This window comes from Typopeltis vanoorti, chromosome 4, assembly GCF_054136105.1.
Source record: "Typopeltis vanoorti isolate ZY-2024b chromosome 4, IOZ_Tvanoo_1.0, whole genome shotgun sequence".
Taxonomy (NCBI): Eukaryota; Metazoa; Arthropoda; class Arachnida; order Uropygi; family Thelyphonidae; genus Typopeltis; species Typopeltis vanoorti.
This window is the reverse complement of record NC_143552.1, coordinates 129,763,055-129,782,742: the sequence shown is the minus strand read 5'-3', so window position 1 is coordinate 129,782,742 and position 19,688 is coordinate 129,763,055. Positions and strand designations below refer to the sequence as shown.

Below are 19,688 nucleotides of genomic sequence, written 5' to 3'. Positions count from 1 at the left end.
CTGTTAGTTGTTGGGCAGGATATCTATGAATTAGTTTCCTGTATCTTATGTGCCCATATTTGTCAGGATACTTCCTCACTGGTCACATTTTCTGTTTAATTTTCAGTACTCTTCAACAGCACCATATCTTGAATGCGTCCATCCTTCTAACATCTTGTTTTGCGTGAGTCCATGTTTCAGATGCATAAAGGATAATACTTCAGACATACTTGTACAAATATTTTACATAGTTAGAAATCGAAGAGATATATCTTTCACTTTTGCTGTCCTCATATTTTCATATTTATGAGTGTGAACTCATAAATATGAAATTTCATGCTTGACATATTGGTTCACTGTTCAGCAAGATCTTAACAGTGATTTTGTCTTTCTACTCTTGACTTGGACATTTTACTTTTATTGCTATTATAGTCATATATTTTATAAATTCTCTCAATTACTTTCACAACATTTTGCAGTTCTGTTTCCAAATCAGCAGTCACTGCAATGTCATCTACAAATATAAACCATGGTAGACTGTGATCATTTCTGAATACAGTAGTCCATCCCTTTATCTGTGAGAGGAGATGTTCCAAGGCACCACTCCCCAGTGGATGTTTGAAACCGCAGATAGTATCGAACCCTATATATACTATGTTTTTTTCCTATACATACCCATGATAAAGTTTAATTTATAAATTAGGCACTGTAAGAGATTAACAACAATAACTAATAATAAAATATAACAATTATAGCAATATGCTGTAAGTTATGTGAATGGAATATTAGCATCCTTATCATATGATTGATTTTTTTTTTCTTTCCTTATGAAGTCAAGAACTTTTAATTTTCACTTAAAGGAAGCGCATGACAGCCTCTCTTTGTTATGTGTGAATTGCCAGCATCACTACTCTTGTGCATTGAGGTCATTATTAAGTAAAATAAGGGTTACTTGAACACAAGCACTGCGATACCATAACAGTCAACCTGATAACTGAGAACTACTCAGAACAGCCCACAATTTAAAACTTATGAACTGTTTATTTCTGGAATTTTCCATTTAATATTTTCAGATGGCTGCTAAGTGACTAACAGGTGTGTAGAAATGAATTATTTATTTCTAGAATTTTCCATTTAATATTTTTGTACCTGGGTTGATCACGGGTAACTGAAATCATGGAAAGCTAACCCATGGATAAGGGAGGACTACTATATTACCATTTTTATTTTATTTATAGCTTCTTTGGCATGTAATTTAAAAAGAAGTGTGGGATTAGGTTCATCCTAATCCCACACTTTATTTTAGCATTTTCAGAATTCTCATCTTTTCCAAACCTGGCTACTTGTATTGTATCGCAGTGCTTGTGTTCAAGTAACCCTTATTCTGAGTGTAAGCTATAACTTTCCTGTTTCTCCAGTTCACATTAGCTTCTTAAAGATACCAAGCAATTCTATAAACTTGGTTTTTAATCCTTTTTTTCCCAAGTAAGCCAAGTTTGCGCCTGAAGTATTTTCAGGTCCGAGGCAACTCGTGGTAAAGGTGGAATGAGCTCTGATCATTTGCCTTGTGCTTTGCATTATGGGAGATTCTAAGGCAAGTGATCAGAGCTTATTCCACCTTTACCACGAGTTGCCTCAGACCTGAAAATACTTTAGATGCAAACTTGGCTTACTTGTTTGTTTGCTTACTTGGGGGGGGGGGGATTAAAACCAAGTTTATAAAATTGCTCAGTATCTTTAACACACATATATATATATATATATATAAGCAATTTTTTCAAGTCAAATATTTTCTCCAAATCGACAAAGCAATATTCATGTCCTTCCCCTGTCTCCATTCTTTTTTCTGTGATTTATTTTAAGGCATGGATTGCATCCCTTAATCCAGATTTTTTTCATAAATCCAAACTGGTCTTTTTAGGTTCCTTTCTATTTCATTTCATGTTCTGTATTATTTCAAGAAGAATTTTATTTTAAGTTTGTGACGAGAATATTTGTGCAATAATGTTTCTGATCTGCAAGTAATAATCCCAATATTGATATTGGAATTATTACGCTTTATTTGAAGTCTCTCACTTCTGTCCCATTTCAATAGCTTTCTTTAAATAAGTTCAAACATCTTAGATTTTATCATGTCATCTGCTTCCATTATTATTTCTCCTGTTATCCTATCTTGACCTGATACTTTTCTGTTAGTTAGCTGGAAAAAGTGCACTTGCAGACTTCTTTTAGAATATTAGGTCTTTCATTTGCTATTATTAATGTTATAACGAAATTAATTTCAAGTAACCATTTTTTTACCCATTTTATTATTTACTATAATATTACAGCTACATGTAAGTTTAAAATATAGATGTGGTGGAATGAGTTTGTTTGGTGTAATGCTTTAACAGCAATACAGATATACAAGAAGCACAGTGACATGAGTACCCACCAAGCACCCTTACTGCAGATGATAATGTTTTTGGCAAAATACCTTAATCAGAGGCATTAAACTGAATGACACCATTGAAAAGCTTAAGATCTCACTGAATGGTGGGCATGTTATTCAGGATTATCTCAACTGCAGGGAACTTGTGGATATTCATAATAAAGCTTTTGAACAGGACCTCTCTCTCTTACATGCACGTGCACATACCTACTGTATGCACGTGCATGCACGCATTCATACATGCTTGTACATATGTTAGATGCTAGAGCAAATCAACGATGCTCACAAAGTTTTTGAGTGAGAGCGTCTGTTTTACATTTGATGCATTATGATCAGTTCTCACTCTAGCAAACTCTTGGAGACTGCAGGAAATATCAGGATAGTTTTTGCAATGAATTTTCTTTGTCTTTGGGTTGTGGTAAAAGCATTTCAAGATATTCACAAAAAAGTTCTTGAATGGGATTTTTTTCTCTCTCTCTTGTGCATTGGTTGCATTAAATCAACTATTATAGCAAATGTATAGAGACCACAGGAATAGTTGCTATAATGAATTTTCTTTAGCATTGAACTTAGAGGGTCTCGGTCAGTAGGACTTTCTGATATTTTGTTTAATTCATTTCGTTACTGTAAGAATTAACTATATTATGCTAAGTACAGATCTTGCAGGGGATGAAGTTTGAATTTACTGTGTAAAATCAGAAATGGGAAAAAGCATCCATGCTATGGAAAACTTGTTTTTTCCTTGGGGAAAGAAAAAAAAAAAGGCAGTTGCATCAGTAAAATAGATTTTGATAACATTGTTTTAAGATTATAAGTATGTTCACTGCAGTTGATTTCATAGCTATAGTAACAATGTGTATTCTGAATGTTATTATAATGTTCTAACAAATGATTTTCATCTCTTTAAATCATGGACGGTATATCTGATTTACAAGCAATGTACAGCACGCTGTTATTTCCATTTAAAAGATGCTTAATGTTTGATTTCTTCTCTTTTGGAAGAAACTTGCGGCCATATTAGAACATGTGTATGAATATGTATTAGGACATAGTTTTTGGTAACTATGTAGAAAAGTGGTTTGTACCAAAGTTGACATGTGCAATACATACATCCATGTCAGAGTAAAGTCCTCATAAGAGCGCTTGTTACCTTATTTTTTTGAAAAGCCTTTGCATATAAAATATATACTATCTAAATATATTTCTCTATTTGTATATGGTAATTTTTGTTTGAATTAAGCCATGTTCGGCCAACACTTGGAGCAGAAAGAAAAATGAAACATAATCCATTTTGATTGAAAAAGGTTTTAAAAGTTGTGAAGGTTTATTTTTAAACCTTCACAACTAAAGGTTTATTTGCAAACCTATAAGTACATTCATACCATGGGCAGGTAAGACATTCCCCCCCCCCTCCCCATTTTTATTGATTCTATATATATATATATATATATATATATATTTTTTTTTTTTTTTTTTTTTTTTTTTGCATAGGCTGGAAACCTTGCTCTAGAGTTTCAAGCATGGAAATTTTTCAAGCCACTTAAGGTTTCTAATAAGCAATGGTGATTTTATACCAGGCAATGAAGTTCATCTCCCACCTAAAGGACAATCATAAACATCCATGCCCATAGTGGGATTTGAACCTGCAATGTGTTGGAGAGTTTGGCATATTGCAGCTACTGAGGTGGCAGAGACTGCTGTGAGCATTGAGATAGATGAACTGGAGGTACTCAGTATATTGAAAAATATCTTTGTGAATATTATTATTATTGTTCCGGGAAACTCCAAGGAGTCGACAGACTCATCGAGGGAGGCCCTAACATCATGTCAAGAACAACTATTCAACATTCACACAGTATCTATCATACCTTGCCTTGAACTCATTCACGGTCGTAGCACCCACAACAGACTCTGGAAGCTTATTCCACTCATTTACCACTCTCCAAGTAAAGAACCTAGCTCTAACACCCTTGTCAACCATGCTCTTGCCCAGCTTCCATGCATGGCCCCTAGTCCTCCCACCACCAGTCATATTTTCAAAAATATCTTCTGGATCAATCTTATAAAAACCCTTCAGTAATTTGAATGTCTCAATCATATCACCCCTCCTTCGCCTATCGTCCAATTTCTGCAACCCACAAATCTTCAACCTATTCTCATAAGGTTCATTCCACAGACCTGCTATCATCTTGGTCACTCGTCTCTGGACCCTCTCCACTTCCTCCCCATCACGAAGAAACCCTGGTGCCCATAACTGGGCACAGAAGTCCAGATGGGGTCTTATCAAGGCTCGATACAGAGGAACAACAACTTGTTCGTCTCTGCATGTTAAAGTATTTTTCAGAAGCCAAGTGATTTGGTGAGCTGTTTTAGTTACTTTTGCAATGTGCCCCCTAAACTTCAACTCCCTATCCACCAACACTCCCAAATCCCTGGCCTCATCAATCTCCTGGAGTATGGTTCCACCAATGCGATATACTGCTGCTATTCTTTTCATCCCAAAGTGCATAACCTTACACTTTGCCACATTAAATTGACATCCATTTTTCCTAGCCCAGTCCTCCAAACTATCCAAATCATCCTGTAAAATTTTGACATCCTCTGCACTGACAATTGCTCTACCCAACTTTGCATCATCAGCAAACAAGTGAACACTTCCTCTCAGATCCTTTCCAATATCATTGATGAACAAATTGAAAAGCAGTGGTCCAAGAACAGAGCCCTGTGGCACTCCACTAGTCACAAGACGTCTTTTAGACTCCACTCCTGAATAAACCACTCTTTGATATCTCTCCTTCAACCACCCTCCTATCCATCTCACCAACCCTATATCTATACCCATCTGCTCCAGTTTACTGATTAGGGTTCCAGGTGGTATCCTATCAAAGGCCTTGGCAAGGTCCAGTAGTATCACTGTAAACCCATTACCCCCTATCCAGTTCAGCCGTCACTGTGTTATAAAACGTGAGCAAGTTACTGAGGCATGATCTACCCTTCACAAAACCATGTTGTCCCCCATACAATATCCCATTTTCATCTATCCAATCCTGTATTCTTTTCTTGACTAATTTCTCTAAGACCTTGACAATGATTCCTGATATGCTAATCGGTCGGTAATTTACAACAGCAGTCTTGGAACCACCTTTATGCAGTGGAACTATTTTCCCCTCTTTCCACCCCCTCGGGACTAACCCAGACCTGAGACTCAAATTAAACAAAATGGTCAAGGGTACTGACAATTCTTTAGCTGCTTCTCGTACAACACGAGCTGGTATACCATCCAATCCCACAGATGTATTGACATTGAGGTTATGCAATAGACTACTCACCTCCACTTCATTAACCACAATTCCCGTATAATCTACTGGTTTATTCGTTTCTGCAATGTCACCACCTGGATGATATACTCTTGCAAAGTGCTCACTCAGTAACTCAACTATCTCAACTGATTCAGTTACCTCCCTACCATCGGCATTCTTTAAAATCAATCTGCCATGTACATTTTTCCTTTTACTTGCTACATATCTAAAAAACTGTTTAGGATTCTCTTTAGCCTGCATGGCCAATGTTCTTTCGTAATCCTTTTTTGCTTTTCTTACCACACTCGTCACCCTTCTGGCCTGCGCTTTATACTGTTCATGTGCCTGCCGGTCACCCTTCTCCTTAAATTCCCTCCATAGTTGTTTCTTTTTTTGCAGCTCAAGCTTAATGGTGTTATTCATCCATTTAACCCCTAGTTGATTTATTATTCGGACTCTAGGTATACAGTCAGCCATTGCTTCATGCAAGCACTTCTTAACTACCTCCCATGCACTATCAACTTCTAGTCCTTGCAGTTGTACATGCCATGGCACTGAACCAATCAAACTCCTAAGCTTGTCATACTTTCCAGCCCGATAATTCCACATGTACCCTGTCTTAATTGAAAATTCTACACCTTTAGCCACCTCCCAAGTTAAGACCCTATGATCACTCTCACCGATTGGTGGCAATGTGGTCATATTTGTTACAGCCAAATCCTCAGATGTAATTACTAGGTCAAGCACTCTCTGACCCCTAGTATTTTCCATTACATGCTGTCGCAGATAGTTATCCCCTTAATAACCGCATAAAATCCAGTTCCTTCCTTCCGTGTGTCCTCTCCTCACTCCAATCAATGCGACCATAGTTGAAATCTCCCATAATAATCACCCTCCTTCCACCCATTTCTTCAATTTGCTTGTGCATACTGTCACCACCATCTTTTCCATCACCTGGTCTATAGCAGCACACAATTGTAAATTTAGTTCTGCTAGCCACAATCTCACACCAAATGGCCTCAAATGTGCTCTTTTCTCTATCCTGCAATTCAACTTCTATTCTCCTTGGCTGGAGCTCATCAGCTATCATCAACAATACTCCTCCCCCCATTTTATTCTCTCTGTCATTCCTGAACACATTATACCCATCACATTCAATCCCACTAGTTATATCATCTACAGTCAGCCATGTTTCACTAATACCTATAACCTGTGGTGTGGAAGTGCCAACCATGGCCAAAAACTCTTCCTTCTTGTTCCTAATACTCCTAGTATCAGTGTACATGAATTTAAGACCCCCATTAGCCCCAACCCTACCTTGATGCCTTATCAAGGTAGGGTTGGGGCTAATGGGGGCTAATCCTTATCAACACTTTCTCAAGTCTTCTTACACCGTAACCATTCAAATGCAAGCCATCCATCTTATATAGATCCTTTCGCCCATCAAACTCACTCCACACATCCACAAATTCCACACCACTCATCATACATAACCCACGCATAAAGTCATTCGCAATTATGGCCCTCCTTTTAAACATTTCACTGTCATACCGTGGCAAAAGACTAATCATTCTAACTCTCTCACTATTTTCTTTTGCTACCTCAAACAATTCATTCAGGTCTTCTATCATTTCCATTTTATCTCCTTTCAAATCATTTGTACCTGCCACAACAATCATTTCTTTCACCCTTTCCTTTTGCTCTCTAATAGACTCAGTTACGTCCTTTATGGTCGCACCAGGTTAGTACGATTTTGTCAAATCCTCTACTAACACACCTCGTACTAACGAGTCTCCATACAGCACTCTATCCTTCATTTTGTTCATGTTCACATTCATACGTCTATTTTTCCTGTCATACCTTTTATTATTTGTTGGTTCATTCAGTCTACTGTTTTTCATGCACTCTAGCTGCTGTTTTGCTCTTTCTATTGCACTATTCAACAACGCGATCTCACTCAATGCATCTATCTCATCTTTTTTATTCTCTGAAAAACATTTATACTATCATTCACAATTTCTACATTCACACTCTCACAATTTTCATGTACAACCTTGCCGTTTCTTGTCATATCCCTATTTCCTTCATTCTGAAGGTTGACAAAAATATCACACTCACTATCCGAAATACACTTAAATTCCCCATTCTCCCTACATTTTCTACACACATTCAATCCTTTATTATCATCTAACCACACTCCGACCGCACTCCGCAAAGCGTACATTTCACAGCTAGTACACTGACTCATTTCTTTTATACTACTGTTCTTTGATAAGGATGGCGAACCTTCATTACTGGCCGCCATTTTCCTTCGCACAGATGCCATACTTATTTGCAACGTGTTTTGTCAAATTATACGTTATAACACACCAAAAACAGACGCACTAAAATACGCAAGGCAAACAAAACAAAACTACACAATATTAATTAATTTGTATCGATAACTGAAAATGATACTTATCTTATCTGGAGCTTGCACGAACACTACACATTACGAATTCATCTAGCGGCGACTTCCCGACATTGATTATGTTATAAAACACTTTAGTACACTAACCACGCTAATAAATGTTGAAAGTTTATTTTTCACTTGGTTAGAATATAATAAATTTAGTTTAATCCTTTATCCAAGTGTGAGCAAACAAAGTTTGCGCCTGAAAGTATCTTCAGGACTGAAGTAAGGTGGTACACACCAGGGCAACTCGTTGCAAAGGTGGAGCAAGCTACCAACACTCCTGTCTCAGTATCTCCTATAATGCAAAACACATCTCCTTGCGGATATGTCTAATGTTATGCATTAAGGGAGGGGCCACTACCCAGACTAGTTTCGACCTTTATTGAGGTCTCTTCAGTGGGAGCCAGGCCCAAGCTGAGATACCAGGCAGAAGCATTCGCAGGTCATCTCTACCTATAGAAGTTGCCAAATGGTGTGCCACCCATTTTTAATAAATTACTCTGGATTTAGAGAAAGATGTTGAAAGTTTATTTTTCACTTGGTTAGAATATAATAAATTTAGTTTAATCCTTTATCCAAGTGTGAGCAAACAAAGTTTGCTCCTGAAAGTATCTTCAGGACTGAAGTAAGTGTGTACCACCTTACTTCAGTCCTGAAGATACTTTCAGGCGCAAACTTTGTTTGCTCACACTTGGATAAAGGATTAAACTAAATTTATTATATTCTAACCAAGTGAAAAATAAACTTTCAACATCTTTCTCTAAATCCAGAGTAATTTATTAAAAATGGGTGGCACACCATTTGGCAACTTCTATAGGTAGAGATGACCTGCGAATGCTTCTGCCTGGTATCTCAGCTTGGGCCTGGCTCCCACTGAAGAGACCTCAATAAAGGTCGAAACTAGTCTGGGTAGTGGCCCCTCCCTTAATGCATAACATTAGACATATCCGCAAGGAGATGTGTTTTGCATTATAGGAGATACTGAGACAGGAGTGTTGGTAGCTTGCTCCACCTTTGCAACGAGTTGCCCTGGTGTGTACCACCTTACTTCAGTCCTGAAGATACTTTCAGGCGCAAACTTTGTTTGCTCACACTTGGATAAAGGATTAAACTAAATTTATTATATTATTATTATTACACGCTAATAAAGCTCCAATAATATACCAAAATTACACACTTAAGTCCATTACATTGAATCCAAAACATCAATAAATCAACAAAAATCACAAATCTCTCAGGAGCTCTCCGATAGCACGTCCGTTCACCAGCTAGCCTCGACACCAAACCTACATATACAGCAGTGGGTCTGGTCGGAATTGTCTGCTTGTGTGCTACAAGAATGTGCAGGTGAAGTGGTAGTGCCTCTGATGTTGTTTAATCTAGGCCTCAGGTCTGGCAAGGTTTCAAAAGAGTGGAAAGAGGGTAAGATAGTTCCATGACATAAAGCTGGCTCCAAGACAGAAGTAGCAAATTACAGATTAATTAGTGTCTCTGGAAGTGGTGGTTCAAGTATTGGAAAAGTTGGTTAAAAATAAAATTCAGGAATGGACGGATAGGAATATGATACTTTTATATGGCTTTGTAAAAAGTAGGAACAGAAATTATTCACATTTTATAATGAGGTGATGGCAGAATTGTATAAAAGAAATGGCTACACCATGATGATGATGCTGGACTTTGCAAGGACATTTGACAGAATACCACATGGTAAACTTATTACTTAAGTTGGAGCAAATGGGAATGGATATCAGGCTGGCGGCATGGATAGGGGTGGGGGGGGGGCTGATAGACATCAGAAGGTGATGCAAAACTAGGGAGGACAGTAGTTGATAAAGGTGATGTAGATATTTTACAAGATTATTTAAATAAATTGGCAGTGTGGGCAAAGGACAGTGGTTGTTAGTTCAGTGTTGTAAAATGTAAGTCATTCACTTTGAGATGAAAAGATTACACACTTTGTATCATATTGATGGTACTAGTTTACATATATTGAAGGTACTAGTGGTACTAGTTGATGAGGCTAGGGATCTGAAGGTAATGGTGGATAGAGATTTAAAATTTAGAGGACTATTGCAAGAGTTGGCAAAATTGCTCAGAGGATTACTTAGATGCTGAGGAGCACGTTGACAAGTAAAGATGTGGAGGTTATTATCTCTATAAGGCTATGATTTGGCCATGTTGACTACTGTGCACAGATTTGGTCACCTGCTTTTCTTGGGGATTGGAAGGTTGTGAAGAGGATTCAGAGATGAGAGATGAAGCTGTTGACAGGTCTGTGGAATGTTCCATATGAGGATGTGTGTGTGTAGGTTGCAGAGTTTGGCTGACAGGTGGAGGAAAGGGGATATGATAGAAACATATAGGTTATTAAAGGGATACTTTAAGGTTGACACAGAAGAAATTTTTCAGTACATGGGGAATACTGAGAAAACAAAGAGGTCACACTTGGAAACTGTGCAAGAGTGTGCAGATTGCAGATTAGGTTCTTTTCTTGGAGAGTGGTGAATGATAAGTGGAATGGGTTGCCAGAGGTGGTTGTCAGTTCCCCAACAGTGAATAGGTTTAAGGAGATGTATGATAGGTATCGTATTAATGAATAGAAAGGATCTCTCACGATGTCTTTTGACTCCATGAAGTGCCCATATAAATAGTAGTAATAATAATAATAATATATATACACACACACACACACACACACACCATTTCCCAAATGTTCCATCTGCTCTAAAAGTGATTTTTGATATTGTTTTACTTTATATTAAAAATATGATTTTAATATATAAAATTGGTTGCTATGAAAATATGACATTTATTGTAATTTTATTATATTTATTATATTATATTATTTTATTATATTTATTATGATTATTATTTATTTGCAGTTGCACCCTTGATATTGAAGCTGTCAGCTGTGATGAAATGTTTATAGACTGTACAAAGATACTTAAAGAAATTAAAATTACACCTCTTGAATTTGCTGCCTTTCTCAGAGAGCAAATAGAACAGGAAACCGGATGTACTGCTTCTGTTGGGTTAGGTATGATAAAATGCATTTCTTGTAGTTTTGTTCTGTTTAAATATCCAAGATTTTTTGGTGATCTCAAACAGAGAAAGAATGTGAACCAGTGTGTAACGACTCATCAGTTCACATCTGTTAAACTTAATTAAAATAATAGCTATAGCAATATCAGCTTACAGATATTTGGAACAACTCTATTTTTGGAAATAAAGTTGTTCCAAATAAGAAAGTGGGAAGGAAGGAATGTGGGAGGACAATTGTTAGTTGAATGGCATTTAGTTCTACACACATTTTAACATTTTCAAAAAAAAAAAAAAAAGAATATAATGCACACATATCAGTTCTGAAGCATTCAAATGCATAAAGCAGAATCATTAGAATAAAAAGTGAAGTAAATCAGTGAGAAAAGGAAGCGTTATCACTGATTGATTAATATAATTGTTCACTTTTGGACAGATTCATCAGTTAGCTGTAGGATGTGAAGATAGTTTTATCTCATGGAAACATGAGCTTTGTATACCAAAATAATAAAACTGGTAGAGAACACATGTAATTATCAGATAATTTGCAGAGTATGTACTTGACTCATAATCTCAATAGCTTTTGTGTTGTTATTCAAAAAAAAAAAAAAAAAGCTACTATTTAAGGATACCAGCCTAGATATATAAAAAAAAAAGTTTGTATCGTTTGTCAGAGTTTGAATTTGTATAGTTCAATTTTTTAAAAGTAAATTGAGAAAAAATGTAATTCTTTGGATGCTGAAGAGTAAGCTATATTATCAACTTGTACAAAAATGTTTTTTGTAGAAAGTTTTTTACCTTGGGTATATGCTATGTTAAAGATACCAAGCAATTTTATAAGCTAGGTTTTTAATCCTTTTTCCCAAGTAAGCAAACAGACAAGTAAGTTTAAGTTTGCACCTGCACATAGTGCAAGTCTGCGGCAACTCGTTGCAAAGGTGGAGTAAGATCTGAACACTTTTTTTGGTATTTTCCCCTAATGCAAAGCACATTCCCTTGTGGAGATGTATGATACTCCACCTTTGCAACGAGTTGCCTCAGACTTGCACTATGTGCAGGCGCAAACTTAACTTACTTGTCTGTTTGCTTACTTGGGAAAAAGGATTAAAAACCTAGCTTATAAAATTGCTTGGTATCTTTAACATAGTATATACCCACGGTAAAAAACTTTCTACATCTTACTCTCATCTTGAAATTTATATTTAATGAGATTAAAGCAACTTGTTCAGGTAAAATTTATAAGCTCTGTATTACTTTAACCTTGGCATTTTTTTAGGTCTGGCTCCCACTGACGAGACCTCAATAAAGGTCAAAATCAGTCTGGGTAGTGACCATTACCTTTAATGCATAGCATCATACATCTCCGCAAGGGAATGTGCTTTGCATTAGGGGAAAATACCAAGAAAAGTGATCGGAGCTTACTCCACCTCAGACTCAGTTGCCTCAGACTTACACTACATGCAGGTGCAAACTTGACTTATTTGTCTGTTTGCTTACTTGGGAAAAAGGATTAAAAACCTAGCTTATAAAATTGCTTGGTATCTTTAACAAAAATGTTTTTGTCTGGTGAAATAATAAACAAAAATTTAATTAAGCCATCATTTTTCCTTTATTCCAGAGGTATCATTCTGGTTCATTATCATCAAATGTTAGACACCTGTGTGTATTTCTTAGCTATTTATTCAAATAAAATACACATCGCTTTAATGAATAATTCATAAAATATGCTTTATTGTAATAGATATTGCAGTATTAAATATTAATGTGAAAATTGCCAAGAATTGTTATTGTTACACCCTGATAACTTAAGAATGTGAAAATTTCAGTTATCATGATGTAACAAGAGAAGAAATAAAAACCCTGTATAAATAACTAAGTAAGCAAGCTTGTTCCTAGGCAGATATCGTTAAGAGCCTTTGAAAGTAACAAATACATAAAATTAAAAGAAAGAAAAATATGCTTGCATCCAAGTGTAAAATATAGCTGAAATTGTTTGTTGACCTAAATAAAAAAAATTACATAGTTGTGATGTGATAAAATAAGGTTAAGTGAAGCAAAGAAGATTAGTCATAGGATTTTGTATGTGAAAGGCTAGTTTTTGACACTTGAAATAAGAGATTAAAGATTAGTGTTAATTCTTAGAAAATTTTGGAAAGGGGATTAATTTAGTATAGATGACATAGAGGTTAGCTTAAACAAAAACTAAAGCTCAAGGCCCGAATTGAGACATCATCACGTGTCAGTCACGTGCACATGGACCGCATGATGTTTTGGCAGAAAAACACCATGCAGTGTTTTTCTGCCAAACTGCCAAAAACTCTAATTGGTCAGTGAAATTGACTTCAGTAAAGGGGGAAGAAAAGAAATTGAAGAAGGTGCTGGTAGGGGTCATTGCATAAAAGGGTTAGGACCCCCCCCCCCCCAAAGAGGCTTTTTTCCGTCAGAGTTTTCTTCACAAGTCTTCATATAGGTCTCACATGGTTTTCCTGAGTGATGGGCTAGGAGTTTTCTCTGTCCGACACAATAAGGAAACAAAGTGTGCGGAATTTCGATTCTGTGTTCCTATTGTAAGAAATGAGGGATGCTGTTTAAAAGGAAAGAAGATAATGTCAGTGTGTTTCATCATCCAGTGATCGTAACAAGAGAAGGAAAAATCTATAAAGAAGTCAGTGCCCACGTGGTGAGTTTCACAGCCATAGAATAGATGATTTTATGTATGTCCTTAATTGAAGCATGTAAGGTAAAGATTGTGAAAGCCCATCTTAGTGCCAAGAGAACTTAGGAGTGATAAGTTATAGAAGAGTTCGTCCTAGGAAGGTACAATCGGAAAAGGGTAGAGACCAGTGTAGAAGACCCAAGTCAAAAGGTACTGTAAAAAACTCGTGTCAATTCAAATCATATGTAACTGTAATCATTGCTCAATTACTGAACAGTTGATGGGATTAATGAGAATTATACTAGGACTTTAGTACATGTCAGACTAGAATGAAAATGAGCTTGTTACTATACATTAATAAGTATTCATGTGCCTAGAGATTTATACATGTACATTGTATTTTATTTAAGAGAGTCTTAAAGGTCAAAAGTGTGTATTAGCACAGTGAAAGGATAGTTCAAACCATACTGTTTTAGTAAGTTAGATAGAGTAAACTGATTATATACGTCCATGGTAATGCAGCATTATAGCACATTCAGACTAGTAAAGGGTTAAGTAAAGTGTTAACTAGTTCTGGGATTATATATATATTTATATGTATAGAATCTGTTATGGCGATATGATCACAATTCTTATATAGGATCTTAACCTAATACTTGTATTTAGCTAGTGTTAATTTGTATTATATATTCTTAATACTGAATTGAGTTTTATTTGATAAAGAATGAATTGTATCATGTTTAAGAGTTCAATAAACTTTTGAAGTGGGGGGAGGATTTAAGTTACAAGGTAAAGGTCACAACTGCATATTAGTTTCACACTGAGACATATTTTGGTAATTGCTCCTTGTTTTTGAATTTTATATCTTAAACTAAATGTCCTGAAAGGTGCAGTATAAAATAAATATTTAGGGACACTAAGGAGAGAAGAAGCTTGAATATTTGTATTTGGGTGATATCTTGTATATAGATAAGATTTGGATAAAGACAAGTAGAGTTTCACATGTAAGGATAGTTGAAAGTCTAATAATCATAAATTGGGACACAACAGTATTTATTACATCATTATGTGACACCTCCAAGAAGTCGAAGGACTCATTACGGGAGGGCACTTTACCCTGGCTTGCTAAATCATCTCACCCTCTCCACTACTACTAAATCTTCCTACTATTACTTCTTCTTCTTCTGCAGCTTCTCCCACTTAAGCGGGGTCACTGTTTGTTATGAGTCTCCTCCACACCTTCCTGTCTTGGGCTGTCACCACATCCAAGTTCTTCATCTTCAAGTCCTCTTCTACCAGCTCCCTCCATCTCTTCTTTGGCCGCCCACGCTTCCGCCTTCCTTGCACATCCATCTGCATGACCCTTCTTCCCACATATTCGTCCTCCCTCCTCATCACATGACCAAACCATCTCAACCTTGCCTCCTGGATTTTCGCTCCTAAGTTCGTAACTTTCACTGTTCCCCTGACATAGTCATTTCTCAGATGATCCTTTCTGGTCACACCGCACATCCACCTAAGCATTCTCATCTCTGCAACTTCCATCCTGTTGATGTTATTTTTCCTCAGGGCCAAAGTTTCTATAGCATATGTCATAGCTGGCCTCACTACTGTCCTATAAATTTTGCCTTTCAGATTGATCGGCACCCTCTTGTTGCATGACACTCCAGCCATCTCCCTCCAGTTCCTCCAACCTGCTTGTATCCTGCATCCCACTTCCTTCTCAGCTCCTCCATCTTCTTCCACTGTTGAACCTAAGTATCTAAAGTCTCTCACCTTCCTGATGATATTTCCTTCCAGCTCCAGATCTGTCTCCTGGCCACATCCCACTGCACAACACATATACTCTGTCTTACTTCTGCTCAGTCTCATACCCCTCTCTTCCAGTACTTTTCTCCATCTTTCTACTATTACACTACTACTAAATCCTCCTACTATTACACTACTACTCCCATTAACAGCTTCTACTTCCCGTCATCACCATCAACAGTTTTTTTTCGTCTGTAAATTGTGTGTTCTGAATGCCAACTTGCCTGTACGTGGGATGAAAAAACCTGAGTTTCTGGGAGAAAAAACCCTACTACCTCGGTATGAGATTAACTAGTTCACTCAATTGAAAAAAGCCCATATGAGGATTCCCCTTTTATTTATTTATTTGGCTGACATTTAGTGCCAGCTGTTGTTGACATCATAGTGGAGCAATTCTGAAACCAAAAGTAAACTCCTTTTGTTGCATGCAACAGAGTTTGAACATATTACAAGAAAAGATTGGAAAGTTATATTATTAATACTGAAACTATTAATGTTGAAAATAAGAAACTATTTACCTGTAACAAAAGCACATAAATAACAAGGCAGCGAATACATTGGACAAGGGGGGATCATTTAGAGTAGTATATTTAGATTTTGCAAAGACTTTTGGTAGATTGCTACATGACAGACTAATAGTTAAATTGGAACAGAATGGGATTGAATAATAGATTATTGATTGGATTGGAGATTGTCTGTCTGATATCAACAGGTTTTTTATGGGGAGAGGAGTTATATCCCCAAAGCAGAATGTCACTAGTGGTGTATCCAGGTCTGTTTTGGAGCCATTATTGATTAATTTGTGTGTTAATAACTTTGGAAGGGGCTTAAATGGAGATATACAGTTATTTGCAGATGATGATGATGCAAGGTTGAGAAGAGTTATGAGAAGTAGAGCAGATGGGGCGTCGCCAGGGATAACAAGGCCCCCCCTTCACCCCATGGTTTTTGCCAGGGAACCAGGGCGAACAGCAAAAAGTCAGCTACTGGAACATATCCTACAACACACACACACACCCCAACTCAACAACATCCATTGTTCAAGATCGGTACTATCAACATAAGAAGCCTGAATGGCAAAGAAATCCAGCTAGTTGAGCTCAGAACTCCATGGTGGGGCACTGGAAGTTCAAGAAGCAGTGAAGGAAAAGAAGAAAGCATATCAAAAGTTCCTGGCAAATAAGTTAACTTGTGCTTTTAGAGAATACAGAGACAAATGTAAGAAAGCGAGACACTGTGTAAAACTAGCTAAACAAAAGTCATGGGAGGACTTTGGCAAGAACATAGAAAATAAATATCAGGAAGGTGGTAAGATACTCTGGAGGTTGTTGAAGAAGCTTAGAAATGGAGGAAAGAGTGCTGTAAAAGGAGTTAGAGATGATAAAGGGGACATGAAAATGGCAGAAAAAGATATCCTTGAAATATGGAGTAATTACTTCGAAAAATTGCTAAATGAAACAAGCAGTGATAGCACAGAGGTAAAAAAACACTCAACAGGCATACAATCAGGAATATATATCCATACTTGAAGTAGAAAAAAAGCCATCAAAAGCCTGAAATGTGAAAAGACAGCTGGAATAGATGATATTTGACCAGAAATGCTGAAGTATAGTGGTATAAAAGTCTTACAGTGGCTGCACTGCATAGTTCAGGAGGCCTGGATAGAGGGACAAATTCCAAATAATTGGAGTAGAGCTCTCTCATAGTATCCAAATATAAAAAGAGAAATAAAACTGAATGTGAGAATTACAGAGGTATTTCTTTACTGAGTGTTCTTGGTAAGATTTATGTAAGTATACTTGAGAAACGGTTGAGAAGGATTATGGAAAAGAAGCTTGGTGAAGAACTAGCTGGATTCAGGCCAAACAGAGGCTGTCAGGATCAGATTTTCACTTTATGACAAATAGTTGAGAAATCATGGGAATATAACAAAGATCTGTATTTAAGTTTTGTAGATCTGTAAAAGGCATATGACAAGGTGCTAAGAGAGAAGCTATTCAAAATACTACAGTTGTATGGCATCAGTGGGGCATTAGTCTTTATTTGAGTTGCAAGTCAGCAGTTAGAATTGAAGGACGTACAGGATGATGGTTTAATGTTAAATCTGGTATCAGATAAGGATGTACATTATCCCCTCTTTTATTCATTATCTATATAGATCACATTATGAAGAAAAGTGGTATTAAACCTGATATCAAAATTGAAGGTGTTAATGTCAGCTCTTTGCTTTATGTGGATGATGTTATACTTCTAAATAAATCCGCTACAAGTCTGCAAGATTCCTTGACTAAACTGAATAACTGTTGTAACAGATATGGAATGAAGGTCAGCAATAACAAGACAAAAATAATGAAAACAGGCAGAAGCATTGAAAGTATCAACTGCATTGTGAATGGAGAACCAATAGAACAAGTAAAACATTTCAGCTACTTACGCACGATTTTTAGTGAAGATGGTAAATTTAAAATGGAAATAGACAACAGAATCAGCAAAGCTGGTATGGTAGGAAGTCAACTGAATAAATTTATATGGAATAAGAGAAACATTAGTCAAAACACACTAAATTAGCTGTATAACAGTGTTCAAACCAATTTTAACTTATCTGGGTTAGAAGTAAAACACTTGACCAAAGACTAGAGACCACAGATATGAGAGTCCTGAGAAAGATTAGGTGTGTGAACAGATGGCATCAATGGTAATATCATATTAAAAATGAGGATATTAGGAAAAAACTTGACATTGCTAACATCCTGGAATGTGTTAGCAGAGCTAATCTCATGTGGTATTGTGGTCATTTAAATAGAATGGGAGAGGAAAGATTTGTAAGCAAGTATTCTTTGCCAGGTTAGCAAGAAAAAGACCAAGATATAGGTGGATTGATACAGTAAAAAGTGCCTTAGAAGATAGAAATATAAGATCTGATAAAGCTGGAGTCTTGACAAGTAATAGATTGATTTGGAGAAAAATTGTAGATAAGAAGTTGTGCTGCTGCCAAATTATGAAGGAAGGGCTCAAGTGCATCAAGGTACTCTGGAAAAATTCTGGATACTATCAAAATTATTATTAGCTACTGTTGATATGTCATACCTATATTATAGTAAATACAGTTAGCTTTCATAAACTAAATTTCACTGCAAAAGGCTAGTTAGTCTTTTCTTCCATCATATGCTATGGCTGCCTACATACCACTTTGCAGCTGGGAATAAAAAAAAAAAAAAAACACCCTTGCTGACTTTCTGTACAAGAAATGTCTAGTGAAGTTCTACCAATAGTTTCAAACCTTGATCTCTCTCTTTCCTTTGCAAATAATATAGAATGCAACTAGGATGCTTTGTCCGTAGGTCCAAAATATGGTATAAAAATCTTTATTTGAAGAAGATTATTATTTCTTCCATCTACTTCTCATGACCATTATCCATCTGAGAGCAACAAGGACACGAGGACTGGTCAGAGAAGTAGGTTGCATAAAAATTTCTTCTAAAGGGGAAAACAACAATGTGAGATGTTGGATCTGTTCTTGCCCTGCTTTAAAGTGCTTATACTTTGACAGTTTATTGATGCCTGTAATGCTTATCGATGCCTACTGGTGATTGTGCAGTAGAACATGTTTTTCACTATTAATTCCATATAGATGATAAATGGCCACACAACTCCTGTAGTCAGATGAAATACATTTAAGTATAATAAAGTAATAAACAGTATTTAATAACAAGGCTTGGAAAAAGCTCAACAAGAATGTGATACAATATACTTCACCAAGTAGTATATAAGTCACTGCTTAGCACAAATTTAGAGAAATTGTTTGTATTTTTAAGAACAGCATCTTCGTTTTTAAAAAACTCTCTGTGGTTCATTTTCATACTGCAGAACACTACCTTTCTTCATATGACAGTTATTATTGTACAATAATAGTTTTTAAACATAGTTTTATGTTACTACCTTAAACAGATTTCTTACACTGTACTTAAAAATAAATAATCTATCACTGCTGGATAAATTTTCCAATGGAAATAGAAAAGA

General features: G+C 36.4%; 1 protein-coding gene across 3 annotated transcripts in view; it reads left to right on the top strand.

Annotated features, from left to right (window-relative positions):
* Positions 1 to 19,688, top strand: part of Rev1 (Rev1 DNA directed polymerase) — a 293,568-nt gene that overhangs the window by 125,672 nt on the left and 148,208 nt on the right. For all 3 annotated transcript variants that reach the window (XM_090391456.1, XM_090391459.1, XM_090391458.1), the window contains one exon: positions 11,047 to 11,201. In XM_090391456.1, coding sequence (XP_090247582.1) covers positions 11,047 to 11,201 — 155 coding nt within the window. The remainder of the gene's footprint in view (positions 1 to 11,046; positions 11,202 to 19,688) is intronic.